This window comes from Colius striatus, chromosome 14 (assembly GCF_028858725.1).
Source record: "Colius striatus isolate bColStr4 chromosome 14, bColStr4.1.hap1, whole genome shotgun sequence".
NCBI classification, from domain to species: domain Eukaryota; kingdom Metazoa; phylum Chordata; class Aves; order Coliiformes; family Coliidae; genus Colius; species Colius striatus.
The window spans coordinates 11,764,634-11,790,379 of NC_084772.1; the positions used below are offsets into that span (position 1 = coordinate 11,764,634).

Genomic DNA, 25,746 nt, shown 5'->3' on the forward strand with positions numbered 1-25,746 from the left:
TTTAATATGTTTCGATAAGAGCATAAAATATGCTGACCACAAACTGATAGGATCATGAACCTTTTTACTCTCCCTGGTGTGTTTCTGCTTGTATACCAAAGTATTTCTCAAAAGCCTGACAAAAAGAATATTTGGAAGTTAGGTAGTAGAGGTGTTCTCCAGAGCACCTAACAAAGTTGATCTTTAACTCAGTTATTTCAATGTCTTGAAAATCCAGGAACACTGCATTTAGAATTTCTGTTAACATAACTGTTCTCATCAAATCATATGATTCTATGATTCATCAACACAGCTTAGAAGGGCTAAGGATGATCAGCAAAAACTTGTCTGTTCTTCCAGAATGAAGTACCTCTGGACATCCCACATGTGTGTATTTGCATCTTTTGGCTTGTGCAGTACAGAAGTATGGAGACTTATCCTGAAGTGTGTTCATCTCTACACGTCACAGAGGGTTAGCAGTACACTGAAAGTATTTTATGAAATTGGGGGTTGCTCTGTATCTAAACCAAATCAAGACTCTGAATAATAAGACATCTGAAATGAATGGGTTTTTGTAGTTCTCTTAGAAGGACATTTGTATAAATTTAGGAAGTAAAAGCATTTTCTAGTGGTTTCTATATTAATTCCATTTGAATACACTAGATGGCAATATAGATGTGGCTATGAAAAATAACCACGATTTTGCTAAAAAAGTCACCTCGGTAAGACACCATCAACAGTCTTGAGAACATCTTTACAGTCTATTATATGGAATGATGCAGTGTTGTCCACTTTGTAAAAGATAAATTTAAGTATATAGGTATAAATCCATTGTTTGTGACGGGTCTGTCGCTTTACTTGAAAACAAAATCAGAATATGGCTTTAATTCAAACTCTCTAAATTCTACCAGGATAACTATGTCAGATATCAATACATTCAAAATTAAGCCTATACAAATAAATGTATCATCAGAATAACTTTTTCTTTTTGTAATTTCTCTTAGGCACATCTGATTAAGTATTCTGTACCAATAATTGCATTACTATACATTTCATATAAGGTAAGAAAGCTTTTTTTTCTCCATCTTTTGACATTTTCCTGTGGCATGGAGTTTTTCTTTTCTCATAAAGAAATGGTGTTTTATAAATAGTTACATATAAAATTTGTACCTGCATTTTAAAAATTAGGATAGAGTACCTGAAGTGCAAGTACCTTTATGCATATGAAATTGTATGTAAAGGATCAGGTGGGCACATTTGAGCCCAAAGTAGAATTTATACAGTTACCCAAAGGTATATTTCCACTGTTTGTGATGGGCCTGTCATCTTTTACTTGAAAACAAAGTTGGCTTATTTTCAAATGTTTGTACTCATTGTATTGTAAGTTACCAGATGTTATTTAAATGCATGCTTTTATGGAAATTTAAGTTGTCCATTCTGGTTTTAACTAGGTCACAGGTAAGATGCAGATTGTTAAATTGTGCAATGATTTCTGTAGGAGGAGAAATAATCATAATGCTCTATACTGCTGTGCCTCATAAGTTTGAAAGCAGAGAACTGTTAAACTAGTCAAGTAGTTGTGTTATATTCAGTCTGTCCCAGAAAAAAAATAGTAGTATGTTCAAAAGTTTCAATGTACATACTTAAAGCACATTTAAAATAGTAACACATACAAGACAATTGATCTGTCAATCTGGCAAGCAGTAAGATTTAGAACATTAATTTAGTAGACATACCATCCTTCTAACCTGTATTTACAAAGACAAAAATCTCTACATTGATGGAGAAGATATTTCTGCAATACCTAGTGTGAGATAAGAATATTCCTGTTAAATAATGACCTTCAGAAAAACTCAATGTGAATTTCATTATTAAAGTTAAAAAGGCAGTAGTAAAGCCTAACAGTTAAATCTGCTAATAGAGTTCACTCTGGAAGTCTATTCCTCCCTTTAAAACAGTGAAACCAAGGTCAAAAAAGACTGTAACAGTTTGCTTATGATGCATTCTACTTAAATGTACTTGTTATTCTGCTAGAGGACTTTTAGGGTTGTTTTTTTCCCTTGTCATGCCAGTTAGGGAAGTCATTCACCATTTTCATCATCTCTGAAAATGATAGAAATAATGCCATTTCTTTTGACATGGGTGATGCCTGGAGCATGACATTCTAATAGATAGTCTAATGTGACAGAAAAGTAAGGAATAATTTTCCTCCCACTCTTCTTGAGGAGATGTGAAGTTTCTAAATCCTGTCAGATATAATTCTTAAGTCAACAGAAGTAACTGATTTTCATAGGCTTTGGGTCAGTCATTAGAGGTGCTCAGTCTGCCTGGAAAGCATCATTTTTTTAGTTTCTTTTAGATATAGGAAATAGTTTTTCTTGACATTAAAAATATTGCTTTTCAAAGTGCTCAGTGGGAACAGAGAAATAACATCACCTCTCAGTACTTTTTTTGTCCTAAATCAGTTCTTGCAGTTCAGCTACCAGAGGAGTGGATATCTGTGTGTGTGTATGTTTTCTAAGAAGCCTTCCTGACAGACAGATAAAACTTGTCACCAGACTCCCTGGCAATGGTCAGAATAAAAATACTTGCTTTCTGAATCTCTCTCTGTATCCATTGTTTCTGTAACAATGTGTTTATCTATTCTCTCTCTAAAACGTCTGGAAACAAACCGACAGTGTAAATAGTTTCTGATAAGAGAGACTTATCTGTCTCCCTTCCAGATAAGAATTTATCCATTTGTGTACTACAGCTGCTCAGATTGCATGAGTACCTTACATATTCACCACAAATTAATTGGTCATCATGGCTAGTTTTTTTTTTTTAACTAGCAGTAGGGCAGCTTTGTATTTCATTAAAGGTTACGTTACACTTGTCAGAAGAACTGGAGTGCCATTCCTCAAAATAGGAGTTTTATGGGATTAATAGCCTAATCCTGAATAAGCTAACCAAAGCCTCTTTTGAGGCATGTGGTTACCACAGTCCCAAATACATCATTTGAACACTAATTTATTGAGATGGAGATGTAGATACAACCTTAGCCATCTTTCAGATTTCAGGTACAGTATGTTTTGAGACCTGGAAGACATCTATATCTCTATTTATACAAGCTTTCTTCATTAGTATAGCACAAACATCCTTTAGATTAAGTGAAAGTGCTGAAGTATTTTCATACATATTTAGCAAAGCTGCAGATAACATAACACATATAATGCAGTAGTAAGTATTATTTATATTTCATTTCATATGCTTTATAGGTAGATTTCAGCTGTATCTGTGTCCATTGCATTTAAGTTCCCAACAGAATAATATCCATCAATTTGTATTATATCAGTTATTCCTAAATAAATTGTTGGTACTTAAAATTAGTTTCAGAGCTTCAGCACATTGTTATCTATCTATCTGTCTCAGTGTTATTGGTCCATATTTTTGCATGCTTTACTTTTTATTTACTTTGTCATTGTTATTCTGTTATATTTGAAACTTCTGAAGTTCCTCAGGTTTCTCTTGGCTTGACTAACTAAATGTAGTGCTACCTGAAAATTTTGCTATCTCAGAGTTTTCTTTTTTACTTGAAGCACGCCCCACTACCAATTTTGCCCTCCAGTGAAAACTGCATGTACTCACTCAAAAGTTGCAGTAGTAAGACATTGTGACTTGAAAAACCCATATAAATTAATTAATGCCATATAATAGTCATATTATATAGGCATATAATAGTCTCAACATTCTGTAGATAGCACAGTGTCATTAGATTCTCTGTAGATTGCAGGGCAGATTTTGCAGCATGATCTAGAAACAAAGCAGAGCCCATTTCCTTCTTTCTCCGCTCTGAAAGGCTCCAAGCTCTCGAAACGTTTAGCTATCTAGAGTAGTTCAGTAATGAAGAGAGGAAATTTTAATTCATTTTGAGACTCTGCAGTGTTATTCACAACTGCTTAATTTATTTCATAATCTCTCTTACAAAGAGCAGAAATATGGCCCATGTACTACGGTACTTCCCCAAACTGTAAGGTTGTGATACTGCCGTAACTACTGATTGTTTCTCAATCTACCAGCCAAAATTGCTTTAACGAATGTATCAAGTAAACAGGTAATCTAATAAGTATCTTAAATGGCCCAATAATATTCCTTGCTCCCCAGTCCTCCTACATAATCACTGTTTCAGTGAAAGAATGCATATTTTTGCTAAGTATCTCAGCTGCATCACATTCTGAACTCTTGGATGAGTATTATCTTAATTGGGTGATTTATGGCATTTGAGATTATCAGGCAGAGGGGGTTTTTAACACTTTTTCCTGCAACATTTTACTTTCTAAAGGAGAAGTCCTTGTTAACTAGAGAAAGCAGGTTTGGAATAGGTTTCACCATAATATCCTCTGTAGTAAAGACTGATGCAAAGCAATCAGTTAGTCATTAGCATTGTCATTATCTCCCTGAATTGCTCCCTTTTGTCCTTGAGTTTTCATTAGCTTAAACAAAAGAAATGCTTAAATAAATATTTGTTCTGCTACCTTTTATGGGGGAGGGTTAAGCTTTTCAGAATCAGTTGCAATCCTTATTTCTCTCCTCCAGGTTTGATTTATATGTTCTTTGACTTCAGTACATTTGGAAACGTTTTCCCCCAATAGTCTATTGGATGTTGCTGTTCAGTCACACTTTTTTTTTTCTCCTTCAGTGGTTCTCTTTTTATTCAAACTCCTGAAATGCCATCCTGTGGCACCCACAGCACATCTAATGATTTTAGCTTCTGAAACAGATTTCCTACCTGTTTAGTTAGTTAGTTAGTTATAAGTTGCCTTTCCAAACTTAATGTTAATTCCTGGGGTCTTTCCTTCTTCTGTGATCACAGGCATTTTTAATGGCTCAAATGCTATGTGTTGAACCATTCCATGATGCCTCTTTATCTTGGCCCTTTCCTTAAACCTCGGTCTGTCAAGAAATTAATTGAAAACATTAACTCTCATCCTATAGTCCAGGGAAGTGAAATGGTTCATTTGTAAAGTAGATACAAAGCACAACAGCCACATTTGAAGACAACTTTCAGTTTCCCATCGATTTGAAGAGACAAACCCATCTTAACGAATAGAGCTCTGGAAATGTCCAGCGGGGTGTGGATGGAGATCTCAGACTAAAACGGTGTATTCATACTGCAGTGACAGCCACCTGTCCCTCTTAAGAAGGGTAGATATGCCTGTGTCTTGCAATTTACCCATGAGCTGGACAAGATCAGTTACCAGCTAAGAGGAAATACTTTTCAACATCCAGGACTTGTTTTGTTCATTCTGTCTTCATTTGATTTTGTTTTAATTATAGTTCTGGCCAGGAATAATGGATGAACTATCAGAGCTGAGAGAATTCTATGACCCAGACACTGTGGAGCTGATGAACTGGATTAAGTAAGAGGATTTTTTCTCTATTTAAGTTAAATGCTATTTGTGTAGATCTAATGTTCTTAGTTATAGTATTCTCCTTATTTGTCACAGCTCATCAGTGAACTCTGGTGACCCATGGAGATAGCTAAGGGTGACTGAGTGGGCTATCCAGAAGTTAGCATCTTAAAGGCTGTGAAGAACAGCTATAGGCCAAATCCCCCAGACTGCTCTGCTTTGGTTTGGTGGGATGATGCTGTATTATATGTATGTCAGGGAACCAGCTGGCTGCCATAAGTTTTCCCAGCCAAAAGAGGTAAATTTGGAGGTGTCAAGCTTCTTACATTGTATTCTAACTACCTCTTTACATAGACCTTTGCAGGGAAAGAATATTATTTCTCTTTCCAACCTAGTTTTCTTCTCTCTTCAACTTTATGTTTGTAAAAAGCTTGGATGTACAGTTGTAGGGGTGGAAAGACTGAACTCTACAGCCTGTTTCTTGAACTTTAAAATGATTTCAATTGTTTATACTTAGGAGAAATCATCTCAACATGTGTTCTAAACTGTAAACAAAATATTTGTAATTGAACTTGAGCTTGCCACATCTAAACATAGGTGTAAAGTCACTTTTAGGAGTATGAGTTAATCATTCCAATCCCACCTCATCACTTTGGCTTTCTCACAGAGCATAGGAAGGTATATTTTAGGTGGAAGCAGTTTGGAATACTGCATGTAGAAGATCCTGAGAAAAAGGACCAGGTGGAATGTTCTCTGAAGGACTGTGACTTTAAGGGAGATGTTCACTATTAACATACAGTAACTACTAAAAACTTTCAGGTTAAGATCTGAGGAGAGACATTCCTGAGACTTGAATTTATTTAGAAACTTGACAAAGATTGTTTTCTTAAATCAGCTTCATGTTCAGAAGGAGAACATTCTGAAAGTACATCTGAATTTACTACATTTAACACTGAACCATTTGAAGTATTTCCTTGGAGCCCTGTGTCATGTTTGTATATGCAATGAACTTGAGAGAAACCAGGCACCCAGCCTATTCTACCCATAGCAACCTATCTACACTCCATAATGTTGTATGTCTTTAATCCATAAACTAGAAGGAGTAATTTAGAAGTAAAATATATTACAAGCCTTCACTGACTTATTTTGACAGCAGGCCCTGTTTTTTTCCATCATTTACAATCTTTTGCAGCCATATTGACACGTTTTTGTGACTAATGTTTACCAGCCAGTCCCATTTAGCACTACTGTTTTATTAAAAGATGGTAAATGTCTGATAGTTCAGGTCTCCTGTGTACAATATATAGAGTTATATATAGATTTATACATAAAATATGCATGTGGAGTTATTCCCAGCCATGAACTGGATTTGACTGGATCCGATGAGAATAATTTTTCATATGTTCTTGGTGCTGAGAATGCTAAACTGGTGCTTGTCCCCTTTTCATTTTAAGACATGACAAACAATTAGAGAGGGAAATTTTCTACTTAGAATTTATTGTGTTTAGAAATATTATTCCTGTAAAGAAGAGTTAATTATCTATGCTATAAATACAAGTCAACAAAACTGATGATAAGTTTCTCAAAGTGGGACAGTTTTTCTGAAGTTTTGATGTGCAAGAAAAATATTTTACCAACACTTGATAGTTCTGCTGTAGTTAATGATCTGTCAAGGCTGGTGTCAGGAACTAATCATTCATTATTAAAACTCAGCATGAGAAGCTCTAATTTGCCATGTATAGCAGTGAATTAGGAATAACTCATCTGTCTTGCAATCTCTCCACAACAAGAAAACCCTTCTATCTGCTTAGATCTGAACGCATATTAACTTGTCCAAATACACAATCTGAATAATAGCCAGCTATTAGTCTGTCCACTGTGAAGTGTCTATAGATGTATTTTTTACACTTCCTCTTACTAAAATTACCACAGCATTATGAGGAGGATACATTGGATTATATCTTTACAATAAAGTGGTATTGGACTGCATCTATTCCAGAGCACAGTTTTTTACAGAGTGATCTTGCACATTGCACTCTCTTGCTTTTTCCAACCCATCACCTCATTTTCTTAGCTTTCTTAGACAATAAAAAAAAAGTCAAGAAGGATCTTGCCAGTGACCCAGGGACAGTTCAGAGCTGTGTTTCCAGATGGGAGGTATATTAAAATTCTTAGTCTTGGTCTTTCTCCCTAAGACAACAGGAACAATATGCTCATTTGTGAGATGGGGAAGAATATCAGTAGAATGAGCAAATCAGTAGTGTGAACTTCCCTACTCTGTTTACTTCTGGTAAGTGTTTAAGAAGCAATGTCTTCTGCCTTTAAAGAGGAAACCTGACTAGAGTTGTGAAATATTCCCTACAGTTACCAAAAATCATGGGAAAACTTCTTAGAAATCTTGAACAACAGCCAAAACAGCAGAAAAGTTAACTGAGGCTGAGATTTGGCAGAGCATAGTTGTATATCAACTGTATTTGAATCAAGTGTGGGGGACAAGCAGGCAAATTTTAATATTAGTGGAAACCACCAATTTCCAAGAAGCTAGAGTTACAAAAATGGAATACCCATGTTTCATTGTTGGTTCTTGAATTTAGTAATTTATATTAATGGCTATATTTCAATTTCAAGCCATCTAGAAATGTTAGCTATTTACTCTCACAGGCCTGATTTTCAAGGCTAATCACGCTGAAGTCAACGCATATTCCAGACTTTAAAGGCAATATTACGCTTTTCTAATGATAATTATTCTTAAATTCTTGGGTTTATCCTTTATCATTGAGTGGTTTGTCAATAAAATTCAGGCATCAACTTGATAATGCCTGAGAACTAGGTTTATACCAACTGCATAGGTGCACTCCTTTATGTGAACAAAATATCTAGGCATAAAATTGAAGCTGGGACTAATAAAAAGGCATCTTATTGCTCTTTCTTTGTGGCTGTCATTTTCCATTTTTGCAATTTTCAATCTTTCCAAACCAGAGGGGAAAAAAAAGAACTATGTCAGTTTGACTGATTGTACTTTACTGACTATCATTTGCAGCTAAACCTGTAATATTTTCATGTAGTATCCTGCAAATAAAAAGACTTTCTTTTAAAGTAAAAAAAGGATAAATCTAACGTGGCATATTTGAGAACCTCTTTTCAGAATCTCCTTTTCTCAAACCCCTTTGCTTTGTAGATTCATATCACATAGTAAAGAAATAATCTGAGATTCGTCAGATTTTATGGCTTTGAAGGCCAACCACACAGTGCAACTCTGGAGGACTTTTAATAGAAAGAACTACTTTATTTCTGATGATGTAACCTGTAATTGCAACGCTGGCCATTTCCATAGGGCTGCTTTAAAACCAACTCACAATAATTTAGCAGCTTATGATAATTACTACCACTTTTAGAGTCTGTGCAAGTAGTTCCTGTAAAACCTTTTTATTTTTAATGAGTTATTCTTTAGTATTTATGTAATTCTCTAAATTCTCGGGTGTAGGTAAAGAAAAGCTTCATAAGATGTATTATAGTGCTTCGTTTACCCATTAGTTCATCTGTAATTAACTTGTTGAAAGCTTAGAGCTTCAAAAATAAATGAGATTATTTGTTCAAAATGCCATCAGGTCTGCTAGGAATGACATTTAAATTATATAATGTAAATCAGTTTGACCTGTAAGTCCTTGTCATTATTTAGTGGCATTTCGTACTGAATAAATTGTTTTCAGGTTGGGCAGTGTGGTATGGAGCTTGGCAGAAAGCTATAAAAACAAATTATCCTTTCATTTTATACATCATTTGCTGAGACATTTGTAAAAATTGCTTCGTTTTTCTGTAATAGAGAAGTGTCATTCAGTAGTTTGAAGCATATTAGCTGCCTTGGATACAGACCACAGCAGTGGGTGTCTGACTCGGGTAGCGTCAGAGAAAGCCACTTTCATGGAACACAGAAATCCTCCTGTCCCTGAGCCGCAGCAGCTGACCGTCAGATCTCCCTCTAGAGGCTGTTTCTCAACATACACCGTCAGTAACGGCATCACTCAGTTAAGTTGTCGTGATGGAAGACAGTCATTGCATGAAGCTCAATGTCACCTCCCAGCTTCCAAGTGTCTGTCCACAGCAGGGAAATACAGTGCCAGGTCTGTGCTCTTGGCATTGCCAACAAAGCATAGGAAGGGACTGTCTCTGGTAGTAGCACATGGTGGTCTGGGACCTTTCTGAGCTAGCCCCAGTAAAATAAGGACAGGGGTATGTCTTAAGGCATATAATTTTCTATAGGACTTTAAACATCTGCCTTCCCTTGGAATACCCAAGTCTGAACTCTGTGCAGGACTAAGGCACATCAGCCAGTTTTCTGGGAAGCAAGTGAGGGTCACTGGATTGCTTGTAAGGTACTGGAAAAAGAGGAAGTGCTGACAAAACTCTTAAACCCTGATAGATAGAGAATCCACTCAGCTATATTTCATCTGTCCTGGACAAGAGAGAATACTTTAAGAAAGGGGGGAGGAATTGAACCCTGCATCTTCTACATGTTTGATCAGAATTTTTATCAGTAAGTTACTGAAAAGGGGCAGCCACCATTTCCTCTGCTTTCTTTTGTAAGAAGAGAGGCTGCAGGATGTTTCTTGGGGACATTTATTTCTTTGTTGTTTTCCTGTAGTTTTGCCTTTGGCACTTGTTGTGGGGTGTTCTTTTACGAAAGTTTGACTCTGCAAGTTGGCATTATGTCGGGCTCTTTAGGATTCAGAGGTGCAGGATTGCCTTGGTAAGGCCAGGTCAGGAGGTAAGTACTGCAGGGGCATTAGAAGATTTGAACTCATCTTGAAGAAACATAGAAACAGAGTTTTCACACTCGAAGTTTCCCAGCCCAGGTATAAACATAGAAACACATCGAAGCTGCTTTGAGAGCCATCATTTTCATTTAGGTGTCTAAGCTCTACCAAATCCCTCCACTTTCTCAGCTTTAAGAATTGTACTTTGCTGCAGGTTCAGGGATGAGTCCTATCTGACAGCCTGTCAGAGCCATTACATTTGTGGAATATTAAATTCTAAGGCTTTCTTTCATTTCTTTAATGAAACATTTCCTTCGTGACACTTGTGGCTTTGAATATTTTAAGTAAAATATAACATTTTAAATGAGATTAAATAGGTTCAGACTTTAAAATGAAACTGGTTTTACAAACTGCTGAAAAAACTATCTATCAGAAAACTTAAGCTTGCCTGTTGAAAGTATTATCTCTGTCCTTCCTAGATGAGATTTATGTAGCAGTGCAAGAATTTTTAGGAAGGGTTCATAGTTATTAATTCATTTGCTAAGCATAATCTCTTGAAAGGTGATAGTAAGATTTTATACTCATCTTCTAACATTTTCAAGCCAATCATGGAGCTTAAAGAAGACTCAATATATTGCTGCACTTTCAAAAGGCTCCCTACAGTGCACCCAGAGTGTCACAGTTATTTTGACTAGTTTAGGTGCCATATGTGTGGATGTGGATGTTAGGCAGCTATTCACGTTCCTTTGGAAATTCATTTCACTTGATTCAATGTGTGCTTCTTTCTGTTGCTTGAGGCTTCATAGAACTTCTCATTATTATATGCCCACTAAGTGCTAGAAAACACTGAAGCATACTATTTCTAATTAGCTGAGTTATAGTAGTTTCTGTTACCTGGCACTTTTACTTTACCTTTTTGTTATGCCTTTGTGCTGTGTCTTTACATATATTTTAAACTGTAAACTTATTGGGGAGAAGGTGAGCAAATAAAAATCATTTTTTCATTATGGGTATTTAAACAATCCTGAGATACCAAGATTATTACTTAGCTAGCAATTCTGACAATAACTGACAGCATTTCTCTCTGACATCTTCTGAATCCCTCTCACCCTGCCCTGATTTTTGCAACTGGAGTGACTTTTCTCGTAATTTTCTCTCACGTCATAATCAGTCTCCATGTTATAATAGGAAGATTAATATCACAGAATCACAAGGGCTGGAAGGGACCTCAAAAGATCATCCAGTCCAACCCCTCTGCCAGAACAGGACCACTTAGGAAGGGTCACACAGGAACACACCAAGGTGGGTTTTGAATGTCTCTAGAGAAGGAGACTCTACAACCCATTTGGGCAGCCTGTTCAGTGCCCCATCACCCTCAAAATATATCACATAATATTCATTCCAAGTGAATGGTGGATGCCAGGATGGTAACAAGAACTTTTAGCATTCAGATTAAATAATCATTTTATGTAGAACACATATGAGACATAAATCTAAGTCACAATAAGTTTCTTGAAATATTAAAAAAATTAGGATATAGAACTTCACAAATATTCAGAGGCTGTATGAACCCAAGAAACAGATGAAATAATGGCAGCCTGAAATTTTCAGGATCGTGTTTTCCCTAAATTTCCTTGTAGCTCATAGTAAATTTTTTATTTGCAGTTAGAGAGTATTATAATGATTTATCCACTTCACATTTGAAGAAAACACAGTTGCTTGAATGATTTGCTCCCTGAATAGAGGCAGAAAAATATTTTTTTCCTTCTGATCTGTAAGAAGCAATGCAAAAATGTCCCTACAAAGATTTCCTCAGACCTATCAACATTTGTTTAGGTCAAATACTCCAAACACAGCAGTGTTTGCTGGGAGCATGCAGCTACTAGCAGGAGTCAAACTGTGCACTGGACGGACCTTAACTAATCACCCCCACTATGAGGATAAGCATCTGAGAGAGAGAACAAAACAGGTAAGTGTATTCTGGTTGTTTATCAGTGGCCCCACTCCAGAAAACTCCTGCAATCTTGCATGGCACATTGCAAATGACATCACCTGCTTCACTCATTGAAATAACTTATTTTCAGATACAGTTCCAGATTTTAACTTCTTTGAAACTTGTAGTACTTTGGGCATCTGCTAAGTCAGCTCTAGCAGCTGATATATGTCTGTATAACTGTAGCTGGGTGCTCAAGCTAGTCCTGCGTGAACTGGTTTGGGTACTGCTAGCATTACTAGATCCTACTGCCCAGTTGGGCTGTTAAACCCACCCAGAGCATTTCCTGATTTGTCTGATACTCCCTTCAGTTCCTATATACATTTTATATAGAAACCACCTTGAGAAACTCCACACAAAACTGAGGAGATTGTTTCAAAACATTCTTTCCTATAATTTAGACATTCTGAAAGTCTTACGGGCCTTTCTGCAGACAGCAGCACCATCCATTGTTTCTGTAGCCAGTAGCAGGACTATTGTGCATCACAGTAACCACAACACAAAGTCTAAGTGGCTGCTGAATAAAACAGCTTTTGAATTTAATATAACTCAGGTGATGTGGGTTATTGGTCTGAGTTCTTCCTCTGCTTCAAGATAATCACAAAAGAGCAAACTGAGAAATAGTGGCAATGTATCTTACAGCTTAGCTTTCTTCTTCTATAGATTTATCAGATCTATGCCAAGAGATCTCCTGAAGATGTTTACAGAATACTGCGATCCTTTGGCACAGACTATTTGATCCTGGAGGACAGCATTTGTTACGAGAGGAGACACAGCAGAGGCTGTCGCTTACGTGACTTACTTGATGTAGCCAATGGCCACGTGAGTACTAGATATAAGAGTTATAAAGAAAACACATTTTGCTTCACTTTTTTTTTTTTTTTTAAGTACAGTTACGATTTTAAGTAGCTTGGGTTATTTGCACTCCCTTGTGTGTGTAGGAAGTAAAATCTGACAGAGCCTTTAGACATTCTCAAAATCACCTCATGGAACGTTACTTGCTTTTAACGATATTTGATAATTAAAAAAAAGGAGGAATTCAGCCTGGGCAAAATAGGTAATAATTTCTGATAAGCTTCAAGTTAGCAGTACACAAACAGTCTTCCCTTTCAGAGTGTAAATCACTTCATAGGAGGGTTGTATGACTCCATTCTGTCAGAGGAGTTCAAGTATGTCAGGAGCTGACCCAGAACCACAACAGATAACTGTAACCCAAAGGAGCGCTGTACCTCTGACAAATCAGCTTTATCCATAATAGAGATGATACTATAGATCTTACTGCTTTAATATTGTTTTCTTCCCCCTACTTGTTTCACACAATCACTGTTAACAAATCTGGCCAGCCCAACCCTCTGAATCAAGGTTGTTTTTAGCTTGTTATTGCCAGTAACGGTGTTTAGGCTGAAGATATTTCACAAACCTGTTTGATTTCATTACAGATCATGGATGGTTTGGGAGAGAATGAACCTGATTTGAAACCTTCGTTGTATCCTCGCTTCTGTGAGGAAATCAAAAAAAACCTGCCTTCTTATACCATACACTTCAGTAGAGTGTTTCAGAACAAAACATTCCACGTTTACAAACTTGCTAAGCATAAATAACATTTCCAACCATGGCTTCAAGTTCAGTATTTTGATGCTAGGACCCACATTAGGAAAATGCAACAGAAGTTTACAAACATGTGACATTTGTAAGACATTTTACATTGATGGTTTCTTGTTTAATTACTGTGATTCTTATTTTTTTAGACAGTTTACTTTTGATAACATTCTTGAATGTTGCCAAAATTTTCATAGATTCATAATTAAATGCTGGCAGGGACCATTTTGATGATCAAGTCTGACCTTGGGAACACCTAGGATATAATTGTTTTCCAGTTTTAGCTGACTGGAGGACACACAAAATGAGCTGCCTGTGTGACCACTGCAGAGTAGCTCACCTATGAGGTTCTGCTCAGCAGTGGGGATTTTTACTGTAAAAGAAAGGAAGTTCAATGGAAGCAGGCCCTGCTACTCCTATAGTTGAGTATGCATTATCCTTCTGAATCCTGAAAATACTCACACAAATTTTTACCTTACAGTCTGATCCTCTTTGACAGATCCTTGTGCTCTTTCAGTGCCTCTTTTTTTAATTCTTTGGGAATGTGTGCAGATATGAGTTTCCAAACTTGTGAGTGTGATGGCAGAGACAGTGAGTGCAAAGTGAGCAAACAACTTTGAAAAGTAAAATTTCAATCACTGTCCAGCATTTTTAGTGATACAGAAACATAACTGGTTTATAACATTAAGAGTGTCATGTTGGAGTGTTATGTATTTCTAATGAGAATAAAGGTTGGAGCATGCTTGGTACATGTTGCATGTTTGTATCCTCGTAAAATGCTCAGAACAAACACAAATGCAAATTTCTCAGCTTAGATTCTCACAACACTGTTTTCTGTATTTGCTTTCTGAACCACAGGGGATCCTTTTCTCCCTCTGTGAATTGCAGTAGGATACCAAAATTGAACACTGCCAACCTTACAAAAGAAAAATTCATCTCTAAAATCAGCAGGAAACTTAGATATTGAAAATATGTTCAGGTATTAGGGCTTCACTTTACAGTTCAGACACAAAACTGTATATATCTTTTAGCACAAAATCACTGTGTCCTTGCTTTTATAAAAAAAAAAGATAAATACTACAGTTATTTTAAATTGACTTGGAAAAGAAAGTGAAGACAGATCTCAATCCTGAGAACTTTGTGATTTGTTTGTACCCTTTGTCTTTTTACCAGCCAGAACTTTGAGTTATGTTGGTTTTCTAAATGCCACGTGGATAACACATGACTTGTGTGGTTTAGCACTGCTTTGGTTTTGTATTGAAATTAGAGATAAAGTCTGACTGGAAGTCTAACAGTACTCTTCAACTTTAATTAGACATCCACTAGGATTATTTGTTTCTTACGAAAAGCAGATGTTATAATCAAGTGCCTCTAGGCCAATGTTGAATTAACGTTTGAACACCTCTAAGAGTGTTTCTGGCCTGTGCAAATAACTCAGTTATCATAATTACCACTGCAATTAATTTCTAATGATGGGAAATTTAAGTGCTACTGCTAGCAAACTCCACATTTAATTTAATCAAGATGTGTAATGAGATCAGCTTTCACAACTCAGCTGTGTTCCAATTCCAAACGATTTAAATGTTTTTCCTTTTCAGTTGTACTAAGGTAAATTACTGAAGAGATGGAGATGGTTATGTCAGATGCTCAAACAATTTTATATTCAGTAAATACCCATTAAACAATGTTCAACATCTTTCTGTACTTTCCTGCTAGCAGGGAAGTGTGCTTTAATCAGACAGTATTTAAATCAAACATTGACAGTAGCCAGGTTGTTAAACTGAGCAGCTGAAACTCCTGAGTAATTTCTAGTCTGTATCCCTTAATGAGGTTGGAGACCACTGCAGTTTAACATAATAAAATAATAAAACATTGTAATCAGTATTAAAACTTTAATTAGGCCTGCAGTGATGCATGCCTGTTCTTGCTGGAAGCATGGGTCAGTGAATCCCTCAGCAAGTGCCTTACAGTAATTGAAAACAAGCACACGTAAGGCAAAATATGTCTGGGTGTTATTGTCTTATTTCAAAGTGTGGTTGTGTCTTTCTTTAAAGGTGCAGGAACTTTCCTCTTATTGCAGTGAGAACCAGTGGTGCCCTATCAGTTTCACAATTTACTTGTAGGTAACAGCTGAGAACAAGAAGTCCTGACTCTAACAGCAGTTATTTTTAAACAGAATCTTTAAATACAGTCCCTGATATTAGCAAAGGAGAAATGTAACCTTTTCACAGAAACTACCAAGTGCACGTGTTTGGTTTTTCTTTGCCATTTTCTAAGAACAAAAGAGCCCCCGTGCCATCCCTGGCCCTGGGAAAACATAACCAAGAACTGTCCCGATCCAGAACCACCCCAGTAACATAGTTTCTTCTTGCAACAGAAATATCCCCAAAGTGACCCACCAGAAATCTAAAGTAGTAAATACAAAAAAACACCATTTTGGAGATTGCTTCACTCTTGCAGCTCCTATCCTTGAAAGCCACTTGTGACACTTTCAAACAACTCCAGCAGCTGCTGCATCAGAAAAATACAATACTGCAGGGAAGAGGGTACCTCAGTGACTGTGCAGTACAGCCTTCAGGAAACTCATCTCCTGTAAACAGTAAGATAAAAAACACCAAGGAACAAAAGCACTTACCACCTGAGAGGAAAGGTGAGACTTGCAGGCTGAGAGGAAAGCTGAGAGGGAGCCTGAGACTTGCAGGAGGCAGGTGGTGGTGGGTAAGTTGATAATTATTTTCTCTACTTCCTGGGTCTTGCTGTCATCTATATGCACTTCTTTTTTTTTTTTTTTTAAATAGCTACCTGTTCCTGACCTCCATAATCCCAATGCACCTTATTTGCAGTGTGTGGATGCTGTGGCATCGCTGTTTCATTGTGTTGGGTTTGATCAACCCCCAGGAGCAACCCTCCTGGCAATGCATTTACCCCAAGTCCTACAAGTAACTGGCAAGGGGAATGGCATGTCAGGACTCCTTGTGTTACCTGTTGTCTGAAAGGCCTTCTGAGCTGTGTGTTATCAGTGGAACTGTGGTATGAATTCTCTTTTTTTTAGATCACAGAGACAAAATGTTATCAAGTAGCCAGAATGCTTTAGGGGAGAAAAGTGTTTTGAGCTCCATGAGTGTATTTTCATTTCCTTTTCCAGTGTTCTGCTGGTGAGATCTAACACAGTTATTTTATAGTATGTTGTTGTAAAGAGATGTATTGACTATTGTATACTAAATAAATTGTGTAATTTGAAAATCCCTTTTGGTTTCTGTTGGGATGTGTTGAGAAAGGTGCCATGAGGGAACCTCCTTCGTTTCAGTCTGTGTGGAGGAAAGCAAATCAGTTTTCAGCAGGAAGTTTTTGCTTTTCTTAAGCTTGCTACATTGCTTATATCACTGACTTTTTGAATCATCTTTGTGTTTTAATAGCTTGCTGGACCTCCTTTTTCTGTTACAAGTTAAAGGTGTATCTGCCATGGCTTTTGCCAGTTATCACCCAAAACACTTTAGCCAGGTCAGTAGGCTGAGGTTGTTAGTCCATGTAATATCATTTCCTTTGACCAACAGAGGTCTGTTTATTTTCAGGCTTTAGTATTCTTACTCAATGAAAAGAAATATGTATTCTGTGAGAGAAAAAATACATCTGTTGAGTGCTTTATTTGAAGTAGATGTCCTGCTGTAGGTCAGCTTTTCAGAGTCTGCGTGTTCATGGGCTGTGTGGAGCTGCACCTATAGCTGTCCAGAGACTGTCATCCATGGTGCCTGAGTGCAGCCACATCTTCATATGTGCAGTACTGCCATTAACGGGAGGGTATGGGGTTAATTAAGTACAGACAAGACTTCTATAAGATTAATTAATGCAATCTAATCATTACATTGCAGAGAGGGGACTCTGAGTTCCAGAGAACAATGTTTCTCAAAACCTCCTCATGTATCAACAGTTACTATTAGCATGGTACAAGGTGTTTCTTTAAATCCCCAGGAAAAGGCCACAGTTTTTAACATTTCTGTAATGAAGAAAATACTCAACTTTCTTCTGCTGGCCTAATCCTGCTCCTTTCACAGCCATGGTTTCCCTTCTAAACCTGCTGGCAGTGGTCTGCAGGTCAGGCCTAGGGACAATCAGCTTTCACATGGCTTTGCTGCATGTTATATACTTGGAATGTTATTTTAAGAGGAAAACCAGAGAGATTAATGTAGTTGACAGGCAGGCAGATTAAATACTAATATCCACATGATTATTTAAATTTCAGACCTTTACAAGTATTTTATACTAAATAAAATGTTCTTACTACATGTTTAAAGTCTGTAAAGAACGTGGAAGAAGATTAATAGAAGTCCCAGATTACTGAAAATCCCACTACCTAGGGACCCAATGATTTTCTTTATTCCATTTTTTTTCTTCCCCCTCACCCACTGCAGAGTTTTCAGTTGCCAGCCCAGCTGTTGCTGTCCTTGAGCAATGTCAGAGCAACCCTGAGAGAAAGTTTTTTTGTAGAGGTCCTGAAATATTTGTATGTGTCTGTGTAAGTGCAGAACAAGTGAAGATATGATTTCAGAAACTGCACAGTAATTAAAAGAGCAGCATGCAAATTAAAACAGATAAATTAAGTCATTAGTAATCCCTAGAAAAAGTGGGCTTTAGTAGGGCATGACAGCTGCAAATGAGGATGTCCTGTTACTGATATTGGATCTACTCAAGTTCTTACAGCAGTTTTCTGCCCTTTTAGTTTATACTGTATATTCTGTAAAGCTAATGGCAAACTGCAGTCACACCCGCAGCTCCAAGGTCATGGTTGTTATTTCTGCTTGTTTACAAACTACTGCCATGGCTGCAACAGGGGAAACAGCAGTAGCAGAGCAGCAGCTTTCAGGATGGCTTCCACACTGCTTGTTTGGGGCTGGAAATGGAGACATCTGAACCCACACAGCCCAGCTGCAGAGCTGTGTTAGGGCTTGCTTTTGCCCTTACCCAGTGGGCAGTGAAGTACTTCGTTGCTGGAGTAAGAGCTTCAACAAATGGGACCAAGACCTCCCTCTCACAGAGTACTCTGTAGTCAGGTTATTTGGGCACATTTTAAGGAAGGTGAGAAGGTCAAAAATTTTCCCAGGTGTTTAGTAATTGGTTTAACTGTGACACATTTAGAGCAAAGTACCCCTGGCTCCTCTGCAATTGCATGTTGTTGCAAACCTTCACTTGGTAGTCAGGTGGGAGTGATTTAAGGTCACAGGCTGGGGAGGAAGAGGAAAGTAATTGGAGTCTTTTGAGATGTATTAGTGACTTGCAATTTGTCTTGCACAGCAAGCCTGGAGATCTTTTGACCATCTGCCTTCTGTACTGGTGTGTGTCCTAGTGCACCCTGGGAATGTTAAGAATCACTGTGGGGATCCTACACATCAGCTTCTTCCCAGCACCTAAAATCCCAGAACAGGGAGTTCACCTATGGTAGCACAACTTGGGGAATTCTACAGAACAGAAAGTAAAGAATTTTTTGTTTTCTTAAGAGTCATTGTCTTTTTTGCAAGAACCACAACCATGCTCTATGCACAAAGCACCTGGGCATCTGAGGAAGGTACTGGTCTGTGTCCTCAGACAGCTGCAGCTGGTGGGAAAACTCAAAATAAGGTGTCGTGTGAGTGTGTAACCAGAGCTGGAGTGCAGGCAGTGAGGAGGCACACCCGCTGCTCCCCTCACAGCCTGGCACACACAGCAGCAGGCACCACTCAGGGCTGTACAAGCAGCTGATCATGGCTGAGAGGAGTAACTCAATGGAGGCCAAGCTTTAGTCAATGTTCAGCATGTGGAAGGAAGAGACATCATCTGCAGAAGGCTCATTTATTGTTCATATGGTGCCTTAGACACACGTGACACTGCACAGGCACAGACAGACAGTCCGTACCCCAAGGAACTCACAAGCTAAAGGAAAGTAAAACTCACCAAAATGACAGTGTAGACAGAGTTAGGGAAAGAACATGAGATGTGCAGACAGAATCAGTGCTGTTTGGGGAATTTTTATTTCCTTCCTTTTCCCTCTCCTGTTGGTGACTGCTATGCTCATGAAATACAAGTGCTGACATACCTGACTTGTGACCATCACAAGGTATTTTTTCCTGTGTTTCCTTGTAGGTAAATACATCAGTAGAATTACAAAATCATAACTATGTACCACCTATGAATCAGAGCTATAAGGCATGGGTAAAACTGGCATTTAGCTTTTCCAGCTGGAAATGCTACATCAGCTGCAGTGTGTAATTGGTTAATTGTGTGCTCCAGAGCCTCCACTGTATGTCACACATACATGCAAGAACAAGGTACTGTGTGAACATCTCTCTTTATGGAAACATGCAAATCCATCTGGCCTGCAGACTGCATGGTCCTGTTTGTTTATGTGTTTTTAAATATATGTGTAAATATAAAAAGGCCTCCCAAAACAAGCTACTGCTGCAAGTGTAAGCAAGGCAGTTTTAACATCTCTTACAGTAATGCATTGTTTTACACTTGTGTTTTAATGAAACGTTATCTTAGACTCTATGGAGATATTCATAGTCAGCTGACAATTTACATATTATCATAAAGAAACAGCCCAGACTGAAATGATGCTCTTGCTGCACTTTGCTCTGTTTCTACATACAAATAGTCTAATATAAAAGAAAAAATCTAAATCAGTGTTCTGGAGCCTTTTCTCTTCCAAATATTGTTGTTTCTTTCAAAAAATTCAAAAGACTAGCTGGCCATTGAACAGTGTGAGAAGGGACCTGATCCTTTAGAGCACAATATTCCACCCCCTGCAACCCCTGTTAGTTCTGCCCTGGGTTCCTCTGACTCCACTGATCATGATTTTCTACTACACTGTATCAGAGGGAGGCCTGTATTATTCATGGCTTTTTGAAAATTACCATATCTGAAGTACTAGGACTTTTGTCAGGGTTTTGTTCACCACAAGATTTTACTTTTGGAAGCGCCAATACTGGGTGAATTTCTGTTTTGGATATAGGAAAGGCCTTCAGTCTTCCACGATCCTAAAGACACTCAGTATTTTGCCAGAACCCAAGGTACAGTGGGTCTTTGCTTCACTGAAAATGCATCTATGTCCCTGGTCAGCTCTTCCTGGCAAGGCAGTACCGGGCTACAATTGTAGCTGGTTGGTGCTTCTATAGAACAGCCAGTCTCCGGCCTCTCAAACCTAATTCTCACAGTGCTTCTATGAAAGGAGGTTTAGCAAAACCTGAGGGACAGGATTGTCAATGCAAATGAGCTGGTTCAGGCTGGTCCTTAGCTTAGGCCTAGTTTAGTAGCCCAGTAGAAATGAGAGATTATGGTGAACTGTGGTCTTTGCTCCTAAAATTCCCAACTAATGACCTTCGAGGCTAGAAAACCTGGTCTTTATTTTTGAAATTACTCAGCTGCAAGCAGCTTACTTGATGGGTCTAAATTCAATTTCTGCATTTATATGACAGCATAAAGAGATTGCACTAAGTTGTAACTAAGTTAAAGCTCACCATCCGTGTTCTCCATTCCTGGCTCCAGGGACCCTCATCCACACAACCTTCAGTGAGCAGGTGCTGTGACTGAGATAATACAATGTGGACTCTATTTCCACAAGAAAAAGACAAGGTACTTTTTTCTTCAAACTGGTGAAGCTCCTACTGGAAAGGGTACACACAACATGCTCTATTCATGTGTTGAGAAGCATCTTAACTTATGTTCACAGGATCTCTCCACCAGTCCATTATTTCCTTAGTGACAAAAAGATCTATTTATTTCTTAAACACTGTCTCTGACCCCAAGTTCTCCTTTATTCTTTCCAGTAAGTTTATATCCCCAAATGTATATGTCCAGAACATCCCAAGATTAGCTCCTACTAATAAATTTTTCAATTAGATGCAACATGTGTCTCATTAGTGAGAATCTGACTGCCTGTCATAAGGGGAAAAAGAAAGGGGAGGTGGGGGTAGTGCACAGCAGGAGCGTGGAAAACCGTCCTTCACCCTCGCTCACGGAACTCTGAAACCAGGAGCCCTGGTGACCTACAGGTCTTCATCATCCTTATGTGAGTACAGTTCACTGAGCTTCTCAAACTTCGGGCCCCACTCTTTAATGTCATCATACGTTATCCCCTCATCGAGTCCATGGGAGCTGAGGGAGCTGAGGCTGCTGGCCACTGAGCCCGCTCCCTCTGTGCAGAACACCCGCGGCGTGTCCCGGGGGCTCGGGCCAGCACCACTGGCCACTGTTGACAAGTACTGTCCAAGGGCTGTGCCGGTGCAAGAAGAAGCTTCATGGAAGAAGCTGCCTGGATTTGGTGGGTTTTCTTTCTTCTTGTAGAGAGAATAGGCCGGGCTGGTTTGGATGGAGACCTGCAGCTCTGCCATGTTGTATGCATCCTGGGGCGAGAAACCGGTCACATTAATGTTCTCCACAGGCCACACATTTCCCTTTCCACCACAGTGTGAGAAGCAGCAAAGCTGCAGCAGCCAGTTTGGTGTGAAGGATGGGCTCGTTCAACCAACTCGGCCACCTACTATGTGCCTAAAACCCAGTAGCAGCTGAGAATGCATGAGGAACACCTCTGCAGCCTGCCCTGCTGCAGTTAGGTTCAAAATCAAATCTGATTTTTAATTAAAAGCTACATAAAAATGACAGAACTGCCTCTAATTTTGTTCTGAAATTCAGATCTGAATATTTTATCATTGTTATAGCTGGTAACAAATCTGGCAACAAAGGTGAGAAAGGATATTCACCAACAGCATGTTAAAAGAAATATTTCTACATTAGTAGTTCAAACATCTGCTGTGCTTGCTGTTATAATTTTACCAGTCTGTGGAACAGTGGCCAGTCAGGTTATGTGGAAGTGCCAGGATTGGACTGTAACTGCCTATTACTGGGGAAAAAAAGTTCTTTCTAGCACAGCAGCAGTGAATGCTGTCTGATAATTGTGCCACCATTCCTGAAATGCAACTTCTGCCACTTAAGCTACTGAGACTGTTCGTGTTAATCACATTAACTGGTCAGAATCTTTATGCCAGCTGAAAGGAAGCTGTCCTATAGCATCCTTCACCTTCTGGCAACCCAAAGGTTGTGTCTCTGGACTGACTTACAGAGCAAGAAGAATGCTGACAGGCTGTGTGAGACAGAACTCATTACAGCAAACAAATCGTTATTGGTACTGTGCTTACAGTCCATATGAACAGCAGCCACCACTGAGGAGCTGTCAGGGCAGCACCTCACAAAAGATGACATCTGTCCTTTGCTGAGCTGCACAGACCCATTTTATAAGAGATGATTCTGGGTAACTGTGGTGAGCTTTGCTGAACTTCAGACAGAGACAGAGAACTGCTGAAAAAAAGAAAACCCACCTACAGTCAAGAAACTATGTAAGGGGCACAACTGGGGTTTGGGGCAGGACTGCACCACAGCATAGCTGCTTACTGCCATTCACCCAGAGAGCACACACAGTGATGAACAACGTGGGACCTACAGCATGGATGCACGTTCTAACCAGGTGCAGGCTGCCAGCAGAATCAGTGAAACAAGGCAACTCTGGGGTAAACAGAATTTAAATCCTAACACAGATTTAAGGATCATCCTTTCAGTGGATTGAGTGATATTATAATCACCCTCCAACTGCTATTAGTTGTTCATTAAAATGAATAATATAAAATGATGCTGAGGGTCAGCAAACAATCTATTCAAATCACACATCTATGGGATCTGCAGTTTCCTTTCAAAGTTCTGGCTTAAATTGACATGTAGAAATCCTTAAAACAGCCAGTAGAAATGTTAATGTTATCTGGTTTGGGTATAACCTGGTATACTCTAAGTATAAACACAGCTTGTGTTCATTAGTGTGTTTCCAAACCAGAGATACGCAGAAAGGTTCTTCCACAACCACCATGTGCTTTAGGGCTTAAGTGGAATACGAGCAGCCCCTTACTTGCTTAACACATCCCACCTGAATAGCAGCTGTTGGGCACTAGCTGCAGCCAGAGACTGTCCCTAAGGAACAGTGCCTGCCAGGCCCCCTCCAGCCCGCTGTGCTCCAGCAGTAATAACCACTGAGAACCTCAGCATCTCCTGAGCCACAAAACCAAACCCAGCAGCTGTTAGTTCTTCACTGCTAAACTCATTCTACAGGCATTCTTAAATATGCACATAGGATCACTTGCGTTAAGAGACATTAAAAATTGATAGGCACTCTGCTTAAGAAACCTGCACCCTTTGTGTACATAACCTTGCAAATAATTCATCTACCAATTGCAGTAATGAATCAGCAGAACAAAGGGTAGGTCCTCAGTTATAAAGGAAAAGCATAGAACATGCTGAGCCACAAGTCCCCTCTTAATCATAATGTAACACAATGATCCTTACTTCATCTTGCTCCCCACCCCCTTCTTCATTGTAGTTGAGGATATTTTCTCTGATGTCCTCCAGCTCCTCACGATGTGCAGCCACGTGGGGAACTGCTCCACTCAGACCTTTGCGGGTCTTCCAGTGAGCCCACAGGAACACGGCAGCCAGCAGAGCTGCAGACACACATGGGGCAGAGCAGAGCAGCAGTCAAAGAAACACACAAACCTTTTCTATACCCAAGTGCTGCAGGATGGCTAGAACAGCCCATCTGTACCAGCACTACAGCCCTTCTCTGCAGCCCCAGGCTGGAGCTTTGTGCTTCTCAGCAAATGTTTGATTTTTGTAATCACACAGAAGGAAAGGCCTTTAAAGAGCATTTTAAAATACCCTTTAAAGTACAACTGTGAAGCTGTTAAAGATCTGAAAGACAGGACTCTGAACACCACTTGGGTTGATTTACTGTACAGTTAAACTTTGTAAGAGAAAATGTATGCAAAGGGCTAGCACTTAAGGAACAATGTGTTGATAGACAGAATTACACAGAAATGAAGCACAAGAAGACACGAGACAAAAGAGGAAATTACTTTTATACCTTTTACCAGAAGGAAAAAAACAACAAGATGAGGCACATTTTGCCTTAGCATCCATGAATTTCAACATTTTGCTTAAATACTTGGGTGCATTGTACACATTGACAGTTGTAAAGCTTCAATATCAGAGACTGAACCTCAGGTAACTAGAAACTTCTGTACCACCATGTTCCCAATTCTCTAAAAACTGATAAAAGCTCATAGTTAAGACTTCAAAGGACTAGAAGCCATAAAGCACCACTGCAGCAAATTAAAGCAACTCAAATCTCCTGGGGAGTATCTCCATGGCAGGGCCATGCAGGGGAGCTGCATCTGAAGCTGGTGTGCACAGAGGTCTGTATGCCCTGTGCCCCTCAAGCTGCATCGATGTCTTTCAGATTTCCCATTCCCCTGCAATTAGCAGGATGTCACACAGGTTGTCACACCTGTCAAATTTTTACCAGTCATTTTTTAGCTGAGCTGATTTTGAGATATTCAATTACTCTTTCAATATTCTACATCTCTCCTATGCTTTTACTGTGACCATTAGGAGAAAGTCAATACTTAAGAGGAATTCAGATTTTCATTTCCAAGATATAGTCAGATGTCAGTAAAGCAGCTTTTCTAATCTATTGGAAACTTACCAATTTATAATTACAGCTGCGTGAATTAATCACTGTTAAGTGAGTTACTGCTTTCTAGAAGCTGTGTAAGAGAAAGGGCAGCTGAAATCTTGAGAACATGGAATTTTATTCAAAATTCTCCTAACAGAAGTTACAGTTGTGTGATAATACCAATGTTAACCACATCTAAAATTTTCACTAGCCACACCACTTGGTTAAAAATAACTGTTTCACATTTCATAAGCCAGACCTAAAAGGTCAGCAGGATTATTAGGCTAAAGACAGTGTTGGTTTTTCAATCAAGTTCAGTCAGGCACATGCAGCAACACAGAGTCAGCTCACAATAAAACTGCTCTAACACAGGGAAAAAAACATTCCTTTAACATAATCTGTTATCAACCTCAACTCACTGGGACTCCAAACGCTGTGAAACCAGTCAGCTTCCCATGTTATTTGCTGTTCATATTTACATGGTAAACAGTATCTAGCAGAGCTGGCAAA

General features: G+C 38.8%; 2 protein-coding genes across 4 annotated transcripts in view; one reads left to right on the plus strand and one right to left on the minus strand.

Annotated features, from left to right (window-relative positions):
- The window catches only part of DPY19L3 (dpy-19 like C-mannosyltransferase 3), a 34,228-nt gene extending 19,764 nt beyond the window's left edge, over window positions 1-14,464 (plus strand). For all 3 annotated transcript variants that reach the window (XM_062007624.1, XM_062007623.1, XM_062007625.1), the window contains 6 exons: window positions 340-451; window positions 984-1,040; window positions 5,296-5,378; window positions 11,960-12,092; window positions 12,780-12,938; window positions 13,556-14,464. In XM_062007624.1, coding sequence (XP_061863608.1) covers window positions 340-451; window positions 984-1,040; window positions 5,296-5,378; window positions 11,960-12,092; window positions 12,780-12,938; window positions 13,556-13,717 — 706 coding nt within the window. In that variant the 3' untranslated portion in view covers window positions 13,718-14,464. The remainder of the gene's footprint in view (window positions 1-339; window positions 452-983; window positions 1,041-5,295; window positions 5,379-11,959; window positions 12,093-12,779; window positions 12,939-13,555) is intronic.
- A 7,266-nt stretch (window positions 14,465-21,730) lies between these two features.
- The window catches only part of LOC104558430 (neural-cadherin), a 60,572-nt gene continuing 56,556 nt past the window's right edge, over window positions 21,731-25,746 (minus strand). The window contains exons 32-33 of the mRNA XM_062007602.1: window positions 24,072-24,226; window positions 21,731-22,087 (exon numbers count right to left, since the gene is read on the minus strand). Coding sequence (XP_061863586.1) covers window positions 21,731-22,087; window positions 24,072-24,226 — 512 coding nt within the window. The remainder of the gene's footprint in view (window positions 22,088-24,071; window positions 24,227-25,746) is intronic.